Source organism: Petaurus breviceps, unplaced genomic scaffold (genome assembly GCF_028583685.1).
Source record: "Petaurus breviceps papuanus isolate PSGF00001 unplaced genomic scaffold, PetGlider_PUasm1.0 91041, whole genome shotgun sequence".
Lineage (NCBI taxonomy): Eukaryota > Metazoa > Chordata > Mammalia > Diprotodontia > Petauridae > Petaurus > Petaurus breviceps.
Genome location: NW_027187400.1, coordinates 25,038,465 through 25,054,624, shown reverse-complemented (window position 1 = coordinate 25,054,624; position 16,160 = coordinate 25,038,465). Strand labels below are relative to the sequence as shown.

General features: G+C 44.1%; 1 protein-coding gene across 1 annotated transcript; it reads left to right on the top strand.

Moving 5' to 3' along the window:
* Window positions 1-1,378: 1,378 nt before the first annotated feature.
* On the top strand, window positions 1,379-2,660 carry LOC138154458 (forkhead box protein L2-like). The gene has a single exon (XM_069079264.1). It carries the CDS (start codon window positions 1,803-1,805, stop codon window positions 2,658-2,660), a length of 858 nt encoding a protein of 285 aa, XP_068935365.1. The 5' UTR covers window positions 1,379-1,802.
* The last annotated feature ends 13,500 nt before the right edge of the window (window positions 2,661-16,160 follow it).

Genomic DNA, 16,160 nt, shown 5'->3' with positions numbered 1-16,160 from the left:
TAGTTGGACCATAGAGGGAACAAAGGGGAATAATGTTTAAGAAAACTGACAAGATAGGAAGGGGTTCATGTTCACACAGCCACTAGGTGTCAGAGGTGAGATTGGAATCCACGCTTTCTTGATCCCAAGTCGAGCACTCAGTCCATATGCCATGCTGCCTCTGGGACTTCAAACTGTTAGAAACTGAAGAGGGTATTCTTAGGGAATCATGCCTAGACCCGGGGAATCTCCCGGCTTTCCCTGGTACTGGAGGTAGATGGAGAAACACTTTCTTTAGAAAGTATTGGTGTGGACTTGGAATCAGGAGACAACTAGGTTGGAAATCCCACCTCAGACTCTATATGAGAATAGACAGGTCATTTCGTTCATCTTTGAAGTGATAAGACCTGGGTTTTGTTGGTTTAGGGAACTTCTGGATGTGGAAACTCTACCAAGTGCAGGCCAGTCCTCAATCTGTAACTTTCTAGGGTCTGAGAGCACAGAGAAGCCCTGTGTGCCCAGGATCACCCCACTAATATGTAGCAGGCAGGACTCAACCTAGTGTACCTGGCTCTTTGTGCCCCACCTCCTCTCTCACCACTAAAATGGAGAGAATAAAACCCCTAGCACCATCTCACGAGGTTATCGTGCTGTTCAAATGAGAACACGCATGTAAAATTTAATGAGATGATCTTTGTATAATAAACATCGTTAAATCTATACAAATGTCAGCTACACAAAGAGAACAGATCAGGACTGAAGCAGCTGGGCTCTGTTCCCGGCTTGGTCCCCAGCTCTCCAGTGACCCTATGCTCAATGCCTCTGTTTCCTCTAAGGGTGGCCCCTGGTCAGCTGCCTCTTGGCCTGGAGGAGGAGGAGTCAGGCTTTCTTATCAAAGAATAATCACTTCCCCCTGTCTCCCCATTCTCACCTCCTGGATTCCAAAGGGGCCTCTCATTTTATCTATATTTTGCTCCTGCCAGACACAAGTGTTAGGTGGGGAAAACACATACACGTGTAGTTCGGCTTAAGGGTTAAAAATAAAACCAGCCTGAGGAGCACAGAGGGGAGGGTTGCTCCCGGCAGGCAGAACTTTAAGCTCTGATCTCCCTCCCAGCTGCCAAGAACTCCTCCCTCCAGCTCACAGCCTACAAGCAGAGTAGGGGAGGTTCAGACAAGGCTCTGCTGGTGGGGAGGCTCTGAGAGAAAGACAGTCCTGAGCAGGAGCTGGTGATAGGGAGGTAGAAGGGAAAGGTATTGAAGGAGGGAGAAATAACATCTGGGTAGCTAAGGGGTAAAGGATAGGGCGTTGGGGGGTGCGCCTCCGAGCTCCAGTTTTCATGAATCTGCTAAAGTGAGGGCAGCGGACTACAAGGCAAGGGCTTTACGCTGAGTCCAAGGGCCGGAACGCATCTTCAACTTTATTATGGAAACCAGGGAGGTGCTTGTGTTCCTTTTACAGAATTTCATGTCAACTGATTCATTTTCCAGAGAGTATGCATTCCCTTTGGTAAGAGAGGCCTGACAAATTTAACTTTTACCCCGAGGATGCAGGTTGATTCTCCCCTTCGATCTGCACTCGACTCGAACTCGGGGGAGGAAGGATATTTGACAACTTCGATTCTCGTTCTTGGACCTCTGACCCTCTGGAGACACCAAATTGAGTCAGCCAGGATCTAGGGGAGGGAAAGGCGGGGGAGGAAGCAGAAGGTGCCAGCGGTTAGGCCAGCAGAGAAAAGAAGGCGAGTAGATCGTTGGACGTTTGGGTCCATCCAGGGGCGCATAGGATAGCGCGCGTGTTACACGGAACCCAGTAAGCGCAGATGGCCACTCAGGACTTCGCTGCCGAGCCCGAGCCCTCTGGGACTTCCTCTGCGGAGGCGCTCGTCTGCAGAGGCGCAGCCGAACCGGCCGGAGGGGCAGAGCCAGACCCCTTGCAGAAGCCCCCCTACTCCTATGTAGCGCTGATCGCGATGGCCATCAAGGAGAGCCCGGAGCAGAGGCTGCCCCTGAGTGGTATTTACCGATACATCGTGGGTCGCTTCCCCTACTACGAGCGCAACCAGAAGGGCTGGCAGAACAGCGTCCGGCACAACCTGAGTCTCAACGAGTGCTTCGTGAAGGTTCCCCCGGACGGCGGCCCCGGCGCCCCCGGAGAGCGCAAAGGCAACCTGTGGGCCCTAGACCCGGCCTTCCAGGATATGTTCGACCAGGGCGATTATCGTCGTCGCCGGCGCCGGCGCCCCCGCCCCCGCGTCCCGAAGCCCCCGACAGGGCGGTCCCCTACGCCTTCGCCCCTTGCCTTAGCCGAGCTGCCTTGCTGTCTGTCCCAGCGTCCGCTCTATCTGCTGGGCGATCCCTGGGCGCTAGGCCAGCCGCAGCCAGCCTTCTTGCAGCCAGGCTGTGCCTCTGCTGTCGGAGGACCACCTGGGAGTTACAGTGGCTTCTTGCAGAGTCCCGGACCCTGCCAGCCGCGGAGTCCTGGGGAGCCCGGAAGCGTCTACCGAGCCCCAGCCCCAACTGCAGCCGCACCCCTGCCCATTCACTGGAGGGGAGCGGGAGCTGTCCAGCAGTCATGGAGCGTCGGTGGCCGCCCGCAAGCCGGACTTCTGACTGCAGGTGCTCCCCAGGAATTCCCACCCCAGCTCTCCCCCCCATCCTCCGCCCAGCTAGATTTCTGACGTCAGACGCTCCCCAGGAATTCCCTCCCCAGGTCTCCCCTCCCTTTCCCAAACTGGGTCTTTGACGTCAGACACGACACTGGAATTTCAGCTTTCTCACTGGAATTTCCCCACCCCCGCCCCGCCTAGAAGAGGCAGATTTCCAGGATGGTTCTCTGAGCCATCGAATATTCGGAGGGCTCCAGGGATGGAGTTGGGGTCTGGCCAATGACTTACTCGCTTCCAGACCTAAGACTTACTTCCCCACCCCCTTTCTGGAAACAAATTATGGCTCATACCTTCAGTAGATGTTGGGTTTTTTTTTTCCTGTTAAAAAAAAAAAAAACGAAAAGGATAACAAGCTGGGTTTCTGGTTTGGGTTTGTAAATGATGAGTTGAGGGGAGGGGATTTTGCCCTGGTAATGGGGTTTCCTACCTCAGTGGTACTGGTCCATGGGGGCTGGAGTGGTGGTGAAGGTGTGTGTGTGTGAGAATAATAAAGGGAGAGAGACGAGGCTGGCCCAAGAGAGACACCACTATTGCCTGGTGCTGTCGCTTTTGAGTTGGCTGGACTTTGGAGGATCTGGACTAAAGTTTGGGTCCAACAAGGGTAATTAATTTTTTTAAGATCCCAGGAGCCTGTATCAGCAATGCCATATTCAGAGCCCGAGCTGCAGCTGTCTGGGATTTGGATTTGCTTCCCCTCCCTTTGAAGCAAGATGAAGTTTGTGAAGCCTAGAAATTGGGAGTTTGCTAGCGCTGCCCAGGCCTGGAGCCCAAACTGGCCAGCTTCCCACCCCACTGCTCTTTGGAAACAACCCTCAGACAGCTGATTTAGAAGCCTCCATTCAGCCGGGAGGGACTTTGGGGGATTCTCGGCAGAGCTAAGGAGATGTTTAATGTGCTTTTTTTTTTTTAACCCCAATCCTCTTTAGGGAAAAACAGCAACTCTTCGGATATACTTGTGCATTTAGACTTTTTTTTTGTTATTACACCCTCCAGGTCTGTTCTGTCCTGCTCAGGATTTGAATACTCAGGGTTCCTATTCTTACACCCTTCTGGTCATGGAAGAGTGATGGGGGAAGAGGTTTACTTTCAGCAGAATTGCAGTTTCCATCAATGGTGTAAGTTTCCTTTGGGGTTTTCATCAAAGCTGTAAATTTCATTGAGAAACTGAAGGCGAGAGTCGGGTCCTATTGTGCATAAAAGGTTTTACTTTTTTTCCATCTAAGTCAATAAAATGTGTGTTATTTCATTCAAGTTTGGTGGGGAAATGACTGGTGGGTCAATCAAAAATATATTAGAATATTTGGATCCCATATAGATCAAGTCAGACAGATGCTGCCTGTTTCCTTCCAACTTGAAGATTCCTGGCTGAAACTAGATTCTCCTTTGGCTTGGGGAGGACTACCAAATAAGAAAGAGAAAGTGTTAACCAGCATCTTCCTCAATAGCGTTGAGGCCCAGGGGCATAAGAATATTTGCCTTGAGTTAAAGTTAGCACAAGATAGTTGGTAGACAATTTCGCTGGAAGTCAGGAAGATTTGGAGTTTGAGCCCTACTTCTTATACTCTGACCCTCTCAAGAGTACAAATTTCAGGAAAGATGCCAACATGCATTGGTAGAGGGCTTTTCCTCATCAGCGAGTTCTCTATCCTAATGAAATCACAGTTCTAGTCCCCATCTTTATTCTAAATTCCTCCTGCCTGGAATATTCAGAGGCTAGTGGTTTGGAGGTGGAGTGATCTGTGTTGACAGAATAGCAAAATAAATGCATTACACAAGGCCACAGACCTGGCAGCTCTCTCCCACAGATTAACAGCCCAGATTTAACAGGAGCTAGCGACACCAAGGAAAGCTCAGAGATCCTAGGAACACAGATTGAGGGCTGGGAGAGATCTTAGAGACCCTATCATTTTACAGATAGGGAAACTGAGGCCTGGAGCAAAGAAGTGCCTTGCTCACCTTCACACAGCTAGGACCACATCATATATTTAAGCTGGAAGGAATTTGCTAGATTACCTAGTTAATTTTACAGAATAGAGAAGGGAATTGACTTGCTCAGGGTCACAGAGGTTTTAAGTAGCAGAGCCAGGATTCAAATTCAGTTCTCTGACTCTAAATCCAGCATGTTTTCCACCGTGCTTTAAAATCCCTAACTTCTATGCATAGATTTAGAGATTTGATAGTAAGAATGAAAACCACTAAATAACTGAAGAGTTCAATTGTGGATCTAATGCTTTTTAAAAATTTATTTTTGACAATGAGGGTTAAGTGACTTGCTCATGGTCACACAGCTAGTAAGTGTCTGAGACCAGATTTGAACTCACATCCTCCTGACTCAAGTTCCGAAGCTCTATCCACTGCAATAACTAGCTGCCCTGGTCTAATGCTTTTCTTTTCTTTTTTTTTTCTTTTGCTTTTTGGAGGGCAATTGGGGTTAAATGACTTGCCCAAGGTTACACAGCTAGTTTTTTGTGTTAAGTGTCTGAGGCTGGATTTGAACTAAGGTCCTCCTGACTCCAGGGCTGGTGCTCTATTCACTATGCCACCTAGCCACCCCATGGTCTAAAGCTTTTCTATTGAAAGGTGGGAGTGTGCACATGGGGTCTGAACTGGAGGTAAGAGAAAGCTTTGTCACTAGGAAAGGGTCCTGGAAGCTGGTTACATGGGCATCATTGAAAGGAGTTCAAATTCCTCAGAATGCTTTTGTGCTACCGCATCCCTTGTGAACCTATTGTTTGGCGAAAAAAAACCACAGAAGCTGAAACCATTGAAAGATTGTAATATATTCTCAGAAAACATTTAGCAGCAGGAGGTTCAGAGAGATAACATCCCAACTCTCCTACCCTGCAATTCAAGTCAAGTCAACAAATACTTATTCAGTGCCCACCACATATCAGGCACGACAGTCAGTCAATAAGCATTTAAGCACCTACTATGTGCCAGGAGTGGTGCTAAGTGTTGAGGATACAAAGAGAGGTGAAAAACAGCCCCTGCCCTGGTCACAGTCTAATGGAGGAGACAACAAGCAAACAGCCATGGGCAAACAAACTCATATAGGATAAATAGGAAATCATTAAAAGAAAGAAGACATTGGAATTAAGAGGTGTTGGGAAAGACTTCTTGTGAGATTTTAGTTGAGAATTAAAGGAAGCCAGGAAGGTCAGTAGGCAGAGGTGGGGAAGGAGAGCATTCCAGGCCTGGGGACAAGCACTATGCTAGATGTGACAAAAACAAAGCCATCCGGGTAAGTGAGCTGTCCAAGGTCTAGAAACTGTCAAGTTTATAAAGTGTTCTTCAAAATTCTTGAAGGTATTAAAGTAACACACCTTGGGAATTAAAATAACACACCTGGGGCAGTGAGGTGGCACAGTGAATAGAGCGCCGGCCCTGGAGTCAGGAGGTTCAAATCCGGCTTCAGACACTTGACACACTTACTAGCCATGTGACCTTGGGCAAGTCACTCAACCCCAATTGCCCTCCAAAAAAAGCAAAACAAACAAACAAAAAAAAAAAAAAAAGAGAGAGACTTCAACCCAAGGACATCTCTAATTCAGAGTGAATTATTAAAAAAATGAAAATAAGAGGGAGCTTTAGAACATGAAATGTTAGAGACAGGAGGGGCCCCCAGAACAGAGAATGTCAGGACTAGGAGGGCTCTTAGAGCACAAAATGTTAGCGCTAGGAGGGAGCTTAGAATATAGTGCACCACTTTTGCAAAGAAGAGAGGAAGGAATATATTTGAAGCTTTTCTTGGTCCCAAGTTTGCTCATTCTAATCCTGCAGCATTCAGTTTATCTTTCTCCCAAACTCTTTTTCTGTTTAAATTGCTGCAGTCAGTTTATATGGCTTTTCTGGTGCTGCTTATACCTGTCTGCATCAGTTCATATGTCTTCTTCTGTTTCTCTGAATTCTTCCTGTCCCTGTCCTTTTCCACCCATGTTTCTCAGTTCACATCTCTTGAATGAAGATGATGTAATATAATGGAAGAAATGCTGGGTTGGTGTGAGAGGATCTGGGTTAAAATCTCAGCATTTCCAGTTCCTACCTGGATAATCTTGGACAAATCACTTAACCTCTGTTAAGCTGCAGTTTCTTCATCTGTTAAAAAAAAAAAAAGAAGGGGTCAGATTAGCTTCTGAAGTCTCTATGAATCTGGACTTTCAGTCATGTTGTGAAAGAAAACACAGAAACAAAAAAAGAAAAAGAAAGTTAAAAAAAAAGTATGCTTCAATCTGTATTCAGATTCCATCAGTCCTTTCTCTGGAAGTGGATGACATTTTTTATCAAAAATCCTTCAGAATTGTCTTGGATCATTATTTTTCTGAGAATAACTAAGTTATTCACAGTAGATCATCATACAATATTGCTATTACTGTATGCAATATTCTCCTGGTTCTGCTCGTTTCACTTTACATCAGTTCATACAAGTCTTTCCAGGTTTTTTCTGAGAACCTCCTGCTCATCATTTATTATAGCACAATAATATCCAATCACAATCATATACCACAACTTGTTCAGCTTTATTTTCCAATTCTTTGACACAACAAAAAGAGCTGCTATACATATTTCTGTACATATAGGCTCTTTTCTATTTTATTTGATCTCTTTGGGATATATTCCTAGTAGTGGTATTGCTGGGTCAAAGGGTATGCATAATTTGATTGCTCTTCTTTGGGTATAGTTCCAAATTGTTCTCCAGAATGGTTGAATCAGTTCACAACTCCACCAACAGTGCATTAGTGTCCCAATTTTCCCACATCCCCTCCAACACTTGTCATTTTCCTTTTCTGTCATATTAGACAATCTGATAGGTGTGGGGTGCTGCCTCTTGAGTCTAGACTTCTAGGGCACCTTCCAGCTCTAAATCTATGGTTCTTTGAATGATTGAATGAATGGAGAGATGAACGAACAAACGAATGAATGAATGAATGCATCCTGCTTCAGAGAATTTTAAAATCCTGGTGGCTCCCCCACCTCACTTGAATGATGCCTTTGCTACTTGACTCTCCTTTTGCCTCTGGCTTCTAATTAAAGGAAATCAGGAAATAAAAAAAAACACTTTCATGATCTCAGATGAATTCCTCTAACTTTTAATTTAGCTGTGTTTAATTGCAGGGAGACGATACTTGTTGTATATACAATAACCGTCCATCACACACCACCCTGTTATTTTTTATCTTTCTCTCTTTTTTTTTGGTGGGGGGGAGAGTCAATAAGATGATCTCACTTAATGAAAAGAACTTGGTTGGGTAGTGCCTCAGGGTCTGGATTTTATTTAGAATTTCAAGTGGATCCATCCCACTTCTCAAACAGCAGCCCCTCCAATGAAGGGCAATGAGACTGAGAAGTCATGAGATACTCCAAGAAACGTGTAGCTGGGAATCTAACCTCATTTCACAGAGGAGGAAACACCCAACTCCAGAGAGTGGCCATAACTGGTCCCGTGTCCCACGGCTGCTAAGTAACAAAGAGAGGAAACAAATCCAGGTTCTCAGACTCCAGATCCAGGGTGGATTACATTAAACAATGCCACTACTCAGTGCTCTAGTGTTTCAAGCAATCAGGAACTGTCTATGAAAGTAAAAAATATTCCTCAGTCTCACAGGGCTAATCCTAGAGATTTTGGGAGGATTTTGGGACACAGGACGTTGGGGTTGAGAGGAGCTTTAGAATAGAGAATGTCAGATCTGGGAAGGATCATAAAAATCATCTAATTCAACCTTTATTTTATGTGGTTTGGTTGAAACATTTACATTCTGTTCTGCTGTGTGTATGTGTGTCAGAACAGCTTTCTTCAAGCAGAGGCTATGAATGCACATGCATCCTGATGCTATTTAGTTAGATACTTAATGATTAGGATGGAATGGAGCAGAAAAGGATGAGGAAAAGACCAATATCTTCAGCATGTCTTGTAAATCATTTCTGTTGCCCCAAAATGCCAAAGGAGAGCTGTGCCCAGAGGCAGCCAGGTGGCACAGTGCCAGAGTGCCAGGTCTGGAGCCAGGAAGATCAGAGTTCAAATTTGACCTCGGAAACTTATTAGCTGTGTGATCCTGGGAAAGCCAATTAATTTCTGTCTGCCTCAGTTTCCTCAACTTTAAAATAGGAATAAGAATAGCACCTATCTCCCAGGGTTGCTGTGAGGATCAGATGAGTGTTAATTCACTTGTAGAATGCTTAGAACATAGTAGATACAATAGAAAAAATGCTTTTTTTTTTCCTTTCCCCTTCTCCCTTCCCTACATGACACAGGTAAAAACATTGGTTTCAATCCCAGTTTGCCAATGTATGACCTTGGGCACATCATTATAACTAACCCCTGTGCCTCAGTTTTCTGGATGAAAACCAAGGGTTACTGAAAAAATATCTAACAAATGCAGCTCTGCTCTTGAGAAAGGGAATAGATAAAATGAAGGGAGGGTAATAACAGCAGTAATAAAATGACACTTGCATAGAGCTTTCAGGTATTCAAAAGGATTAAGGCATATATACAGTATATTGCCTCATGTAAGCCCCACAACACAAAATACTACAGGGATTATCTCCATTTTGTGATGAGGACACTGACACTCAGTAGGGTTAAGTGACATACACTTGGAGGTGGGATTTGAATCCAGTTATTTCATCTTCTAATCTCTGGCATTGGTTGGTCAGAGTATGGTCTATATTTTATATCTAGAGACATGTGGAGAGATCTTTGAGGGGTATTACAGTAATAATGCTGAGTCCTAGTGGGGCCATAGTCTGAATTCAGGGGTCTAGAACATAGAATGTCAGCACAATCTAGCAAATAAGGGGTGGAGCCTTTACAATGGACACCAACTGGTCATCAGGTGTTGTCTCACCTGAATGCAATTTCAAATGCCCAGATCTTTTGGAGTTAAGACTCAAATAGCTAGCATGAGAAGGAGGAAATTCAGAGTTGAGGTAATTTGTCTGAGATCATTGATTTAGAACTGGAAGGGACCTTAAAGGCCATTTCTGGCTCTCTCATTTTACAGATGAGGAAAAACACCCAAACAAGCTAAGGGTCTTGTCTAAGACCAGACAGGTAGTAGGTAATAGAAAGTTCTGGATTTTGGGTCAAAGGATATGAGCAGGCAGTTCTCAAAGGAAGAGATTTAAGCTGTCAAGTCATATGAAAACAATACTCCATGTCACTAATAGAGAAATATAAATCAAAGCCAGCTTGAATTTCAAGGCTGTATCTTGCACTCATCAGATTGGAAAACATTAAAAAAAAAAAAAGGAAAATGACAATTGTTGGAGGAGATGTGGGGAAATAGGCACACCAGCAACTCAAAGAATGCTCATTCTCGGTTGCTGTGTAGTACCCTTCTATGTTCCCATGCAAATGGGACCTAGAAACCCCTTCCCCCAAGCCAAACTACCAGTGATCATTCACTGAAACTAACTGCCTCAGGAGCCATGACTAAAAGCTACATCATCACAAAAAGCAAGAACAAGCCACAGTTCTATTCAGTGTTTCCCTTGTAGCAACTTGTTACTACCACACAATGTTACTCTACCATACAACGTTACTACCACAAAGGTTACTCTTCCAACAAGTCCTGTTGAAATGCTCAGAATTCTGGGGAAGCAACCTTCCACAATCCATCTTCCAAAATCAAACCTAGACACTGTGCTAAACACTTTACAAATATTATCTCAGTTGGTACTCACAACACAATCCTGGGAGGTAGGTACTATTAAGATCCCCATTTTACAGTTGAAGAAACTGGGGAAGATGGGGTTAAGTGATTTGCCCAAGTTCCCACAGCTAGTAAGTGAGGCCAAATGTGTAGGAAAAGGGGTAGGGAGAGGGTAGGGGAAAAAAGGAGGAAGGAAAGGGAATTCACAAAGCATTTTTTTTAAAAATGGACAGAGTAGAAGGAAAGCCAGAAAGAATTACAGACAAATAGGGCAGCTTTTGAAGTTATATGTTGAATTTATGATAAACTTAAAATGAAAAGCAAGTTTTACTTATATTGAAATGCTTATTTTAGTTGGTGTTTGTTAAGTTCATAATAACATTTTAAAAATATACACAAAACAAAATCCAGGGCCACATTCTCTGTCCCCAGACCCTCTTCTCTTTCTACTCTGTTCCACTGCCTCTGCCTTGTAGAGGGGGTTCTTGTTGGAATAAAGATTGGACTAGATACTTTTAGGGCCCCCTTCAAAGACTGGATTTCTTCTAGGCTCAACTCTGCCACAAGGGAGTATGTGAGGTATAAAGGATGCTGGGTTCACACCCGAGAGCTCTAAGGGTCCTTAGAAATCATCCTTTCAACCTCTCTCATTTCAAAACTGAGGCTTCAAGGGTGAAGTGACGTCCCCAAGGTCACACAACTAGTAAGTTACAACCAGCAAGGATCAGAGTTGGGATCTGAACTCAAGTCTTCCTGACTCCATGTCCAGCTTTCCATCCCCCCTTACTCACACTTACAACATGTGACCTTGGGCAGGTCACTTAAGACCTAGGCATTCTCATCTATAAAATGAAGGGTTTCTCAGGATCATAGATCTAGAGATGAATCATAGAAGTCATCTTGTCCAATTCCCTCATTTTACAGGTGGGTAAACCGAGGCCAGCAGAGATCAAATGAGTTCCCCAAGATATTAATTTGAATTTCAGCCCCCTTCCTCTGACTCCAGAGCCACTTCTTAATCTATGATCTGACAGCTAGGTAGGTACAGAGCCCTGGATGAAGATCACTCAATCAGTTAATTAACAGGCATCTTTTAAGTGCTGAGCACTGCATTCCTCCTGCTGGCCTCCCCACCCTCTCCATCCTTGAAGTATTCCCACCGCCCTCTAGTGGTCTAACCTAACTTGACAGATGGCTCCAGGCATGAACAGGAAGTATTGTGTGTTGTGAGACTATGAACAGAAAAGGCTCCTAAATTGGGGGAGCCCCATTCTTCTCCTGATAGGCTCCCCTCTACCCTTATTGCTTGACTGGGATTCAGAGATCAAGAAGGACAGAGAATTTTGAAGTAAAGTTGTGGGGGGTTAAGTGAGGGCAATGGAAAGATTGCTGGTTCTGGAGTCAGAAGAGCCAGGTTTGTCTTTTGACTCTGCCTCTCACTCCCCGTGTGAGCTTGGGCAAGTTGACTTCTAGGGGCCTCAGTTTCCCTCTATGTAAAATGAGGGAGTTATATTGAATGATCTCCAAAGTTTCTTTCATCTCTAAATCTGTGATTGTCAATATAATTGCAAGAGTAACAGAATGGGCTGCATCACGCCAAAGGATGACCAATTTTATGAAAAATGTTTTCTTTGATCACATCCACCCTCCTCAAGTTTACAAAAGTAGTTGATACTACCGATGTGACACTGGGAAATTAACTCGCTGGGCCTCAGTTTCTCAATCTGTAAAATGGGTAGGTTACACTAAATACTTTTTGAGAACTCTGATTTAGACTTAGGGAGTTTCTTGAGGCTGAGAAAAGGTGAATGACTTATCTAGGGTCTCATAGTGAGCAAATGCTGGATGCAGATTTGAATCCAAATTCTGCCTCTCATTCCAGGGCTCCTATCTCCTAACACAAATGGTCTAACATTGAATTTACCCTCTTTCCCTCTTCCAAACTTCCCTATGTAGTCAGACCCCACCATCCTTCTAGTATCTCCTTCCAGAGGACTCCTCACTTTCCTTCATTCCAATTATTTACCAAATCTTGTTGTTTTTAGCTCCACAATATTTCTTGCTACTGACTTCTCCCTGATCACACAGCTGCTGCCTTAGTTCAGGGCCTCATTATCGTCTCTCAATCTCATCATAATCTCAAACCTAGATTATTGCCACAGCCTCCTAATTGGTCTCCCTGTTTTATCTCTCCCCTCCCCCCCCATCCATTACTGTTGTCTAAGTAACTCTAAGTGCTAATCTGACCACATGACTAATCCAACCAACACCAGTGTCTCCCTATTTACCTTGAAGATCAAATATGAATTTTTCTGCTTGGCTTATAAAGTCCCTCACACCCTAGCCCTGACCTCTATTTCTGGCCTCATTGGACATTATTGCCCTCTTGAACTCGGTAATCCAACCCGACCATCCTGTGTCTTACACAGATGACATGACACCAAATGCATCCATGTCTGCACCGGCCGCCCTGTGCCTGGAATTCACTGCTCCTTCCCTCTGCCTCATGAAGCTTTAACATGCAGCTGGGCACCGTCTTTTGCATCCTTAGCCTTCCCCCATCCTCCCAAAGTAACACGCAGTAAACTACTTTGTGCTTATTTACTTTCTATTTAAGCTGCATATGCTAAATATGTACTTGTTTTCTTCCATATTAGAATGTAAGCTTATTGTGAGTGGAAACGCTTTCTTTCTTTTACCTGTATCCTTAGTGCCTAGCACTGTCTGGCACATGGAAAGCATTTAATACTTGTTAATTTCTTCATTGATTGATTAATTGATAAGGTGGCTGAATTGCACATGCATATGCCTCTCCTTTGGCATAAATCATGATTTATCTTAAACAGAGGGCACAAATGGTTACTTGCAATTTCGAAAATAGCCTAGGGAAGCAGAATGGGTGTGTCCTTTTGGGTACCATTTTCTGTACATTGAGTGTATGTAGCCATATTACCACTAGGTGGCGCCTCCTCACTTTGCAGAATCCCAGAGTTGGAGGGCCCTCAGGTCGTCTGATGCAACTCATCCCGGAACAAGAATCCTTTCTACCCAATACTGGACCATGCCAATACAGCTTCTGCTTAGAGACTTGAATTAAGGGGGAAACCCACCATCTCCCAAGGCAGCCCATGACACTTCGGACAGTTTTTCTCTGTTGTTGCTGTGCAATTGTGTTCTACTCTTCCTTGACCCCATTTGGAGTTTTCTTGGCAAAGATGCTGGAGTGGTTCACCATTTCCTTCTCCAGCTCATTTTGTAGATGAGGAAAATGAGTTCAACAGGGTGAAATGACTTGTCCAGGATCACACAGCTACTAAATGTCGGAGGCTAGATTTGTTCAACAATGTGAGTGGACACTGATTAGGAAACAGATTGTGGTACATCAATGTAATGGAACTTTATTGCATTTGTAAAAAACAAAACAAAAACCATAGTACTTCAGAGAAGCATGGGAGTATTTGTATGATGCAGAAGGAAGTTATAAGAACCAGGAGAATAATATATTCCTAATGATTACAACACTATAAAGGAAAACAGTAACAAAGCAAAGTGGAGCTCTCAGTGATTGTAATGGCCATTTAAGGGCCAATTGAGAAGACCTGGGAGAATACGTGATGAAACTCATAGACTAACGTTTTTGTAGAAAGAAGGGGAACATTGATTTCAAACACCATCAGATAAAATTACTGGCAGCTGACTTTGCTTAATGGTTTTCCTTCCTTCCTCTCTTCCTCCTTCCTTCCCTCCCTCATTTATTCATTTGTATGTTCCTTCCTTCCTTCCTTCCTCCCTCCCTCCCTCCTTTCTTCCCTCTTTCTTTCTCTCCCTCCTTCCCTCCTTCCTACTTTCCTTCCTTCATTCTTCCTTCCTTCCTTTTTTAGCTGTTTTGTCGAACCACTAGTCCTTATTGAGCTTACAATCCACTAAATTGTCCAGTTCTTCTCCACATGAAGTGTTGTTCAAGGACACCCCCACTATCCTGTATTTGCCAAGGTGATTTTCTGAACCCAAGCATAAGACTGTCTATTTATCCCTATTAAATTTCACTATTCATTTCCAATGCCCTCCCAGAGCCCACTCTAATCTCCCCTCTAATCCACCACTCACAAAGAGACCACAATGAGTTCTAAAGCACAAGACTGACCATGACGCTGTCTTGCTCAATGACCTCCAGTGACTTTCTGTTATTTCAAGGATCAAATATTAAGTCCTGTTTGCCATTTAATACCTTTCACGACCTGCCTCTAATCTGCCTCTCCAGGATTTTTGCATTTTACTTCCCCTCTGCTCTCCACAGTTCAGATTTCTGACTGTTCCAGCACAGCACAGATGGAGGAAAGGAGTGCTATGATCAGATTTGTGCTTTACTAATTTGGCAACTGTGTGAAAGATGGGGCCGCTAGGTGGCACCATATAACACAGAGTGCCAGACTCAGAAGCTTCATCTTCCTAAGTTCAAATCTGGCCTCAGAAACGTACTAGCTGTGTGACCTTAGGCAAGTCACTTAACCTCTTTGCCTCAGTTTTCTCATCTGTAAAATGAGCTGGAGAAGGGAACGGCAAACTCTTCCAATATCTTTGCCAATAAAACCTCAAAAGGGGTCATGAAGAATCAGACATGACTGCAATGGCCAAACAACAGGCTGTCCCTCCTGCCTGAAATGCCCTCCCTCCTTACTTCCAGCTCCTGAATCCCTAACTTGCTTTGAAGTTGCTCAAGCAAAACCCTCTCTTTTCCCAATTTCTCCAGTGGCTAGTGCCACCTCCAAATTAACTTGTAGCTACTTTGTATATTTTACACTTACAGTATATTAATACCCTGGTGTTAACATATTTTCGTATCTTCTTATACACACATTTCCCCAAATAGAATACACTCTCCTTGATGGTAGAGATTGTTTAATCTGTATCTTTATATCCACAGTACCTGGCACAGTGCCTGACTTGTAGCTTAATAAATGCTTCTTGATTGATTAGTTGGTTTACTGATCAATTAATTGAACTTAGTGTTCTAGCCTAAAAATATCTTTCTGGAGTCTGACTGATGTAATGTGCTGGGCATTCCTCCCAGCTTTGTGCTTTCTCTGCCTTCATCCAAGGCATGAATCAAAATGTCAAAGGACCTGGGGCCAAGAGCGGATCCACCCTGGATACTCCCCTCCAGGTTGGGAGCTATCATTTGCTATTGTTTGGGTCTGCTCATTCAGCCAGTTCTGAATGCACCCGACTGTGCTATCACTTAGCCCACCTCTCTCAGTCTTTTCTACAGAGATATCATCAGAAACTTAGTTAATGTTTGTCCAATTCCAGATACATTCTATCAAAAACATTTCTCTCATCTATCAGTCTAGGAAAAAAACTACTGAAAAGAACGTGAGCATTCATGACCCTCATTAACAGCTTTGTATATTCTGCAGTGACTTTGCCTTAGCTCTCACTAAGGTCAACACTCAATAAACATTTATTAAGCACCTACTGAGGGCTGCTAGGTGGCACAGTGGATAGAGTACTAGGCTTGGAATAGGGAAGACTCATCTTTGTGAGTTAAAATTCAGCCTCAGACACTTCCTAGCTGTGTGACCCTGGGCAAGTCACTTAATCCTGTTTGCCCCAGTTTCCTCATCTATAAAATGAGCTGAAGAAGGAAATGGCAAACCATTCCAGTATTTCTGCCAAGAAAATCCTAAATGGGGTCACAGAGAGTCAGACAAAACTGAGACTAAACAACCACCACAATAAAAAAAGCACCTACTATGTGGTATACAAAAAAGAAAGGCAGTCTGCCATTGTTACAATCTAATGAGGGATGACAACACATAAATGGAAACTGAAAAAGGTCAAGGTGGGGGCTGCTAGAGGGTAC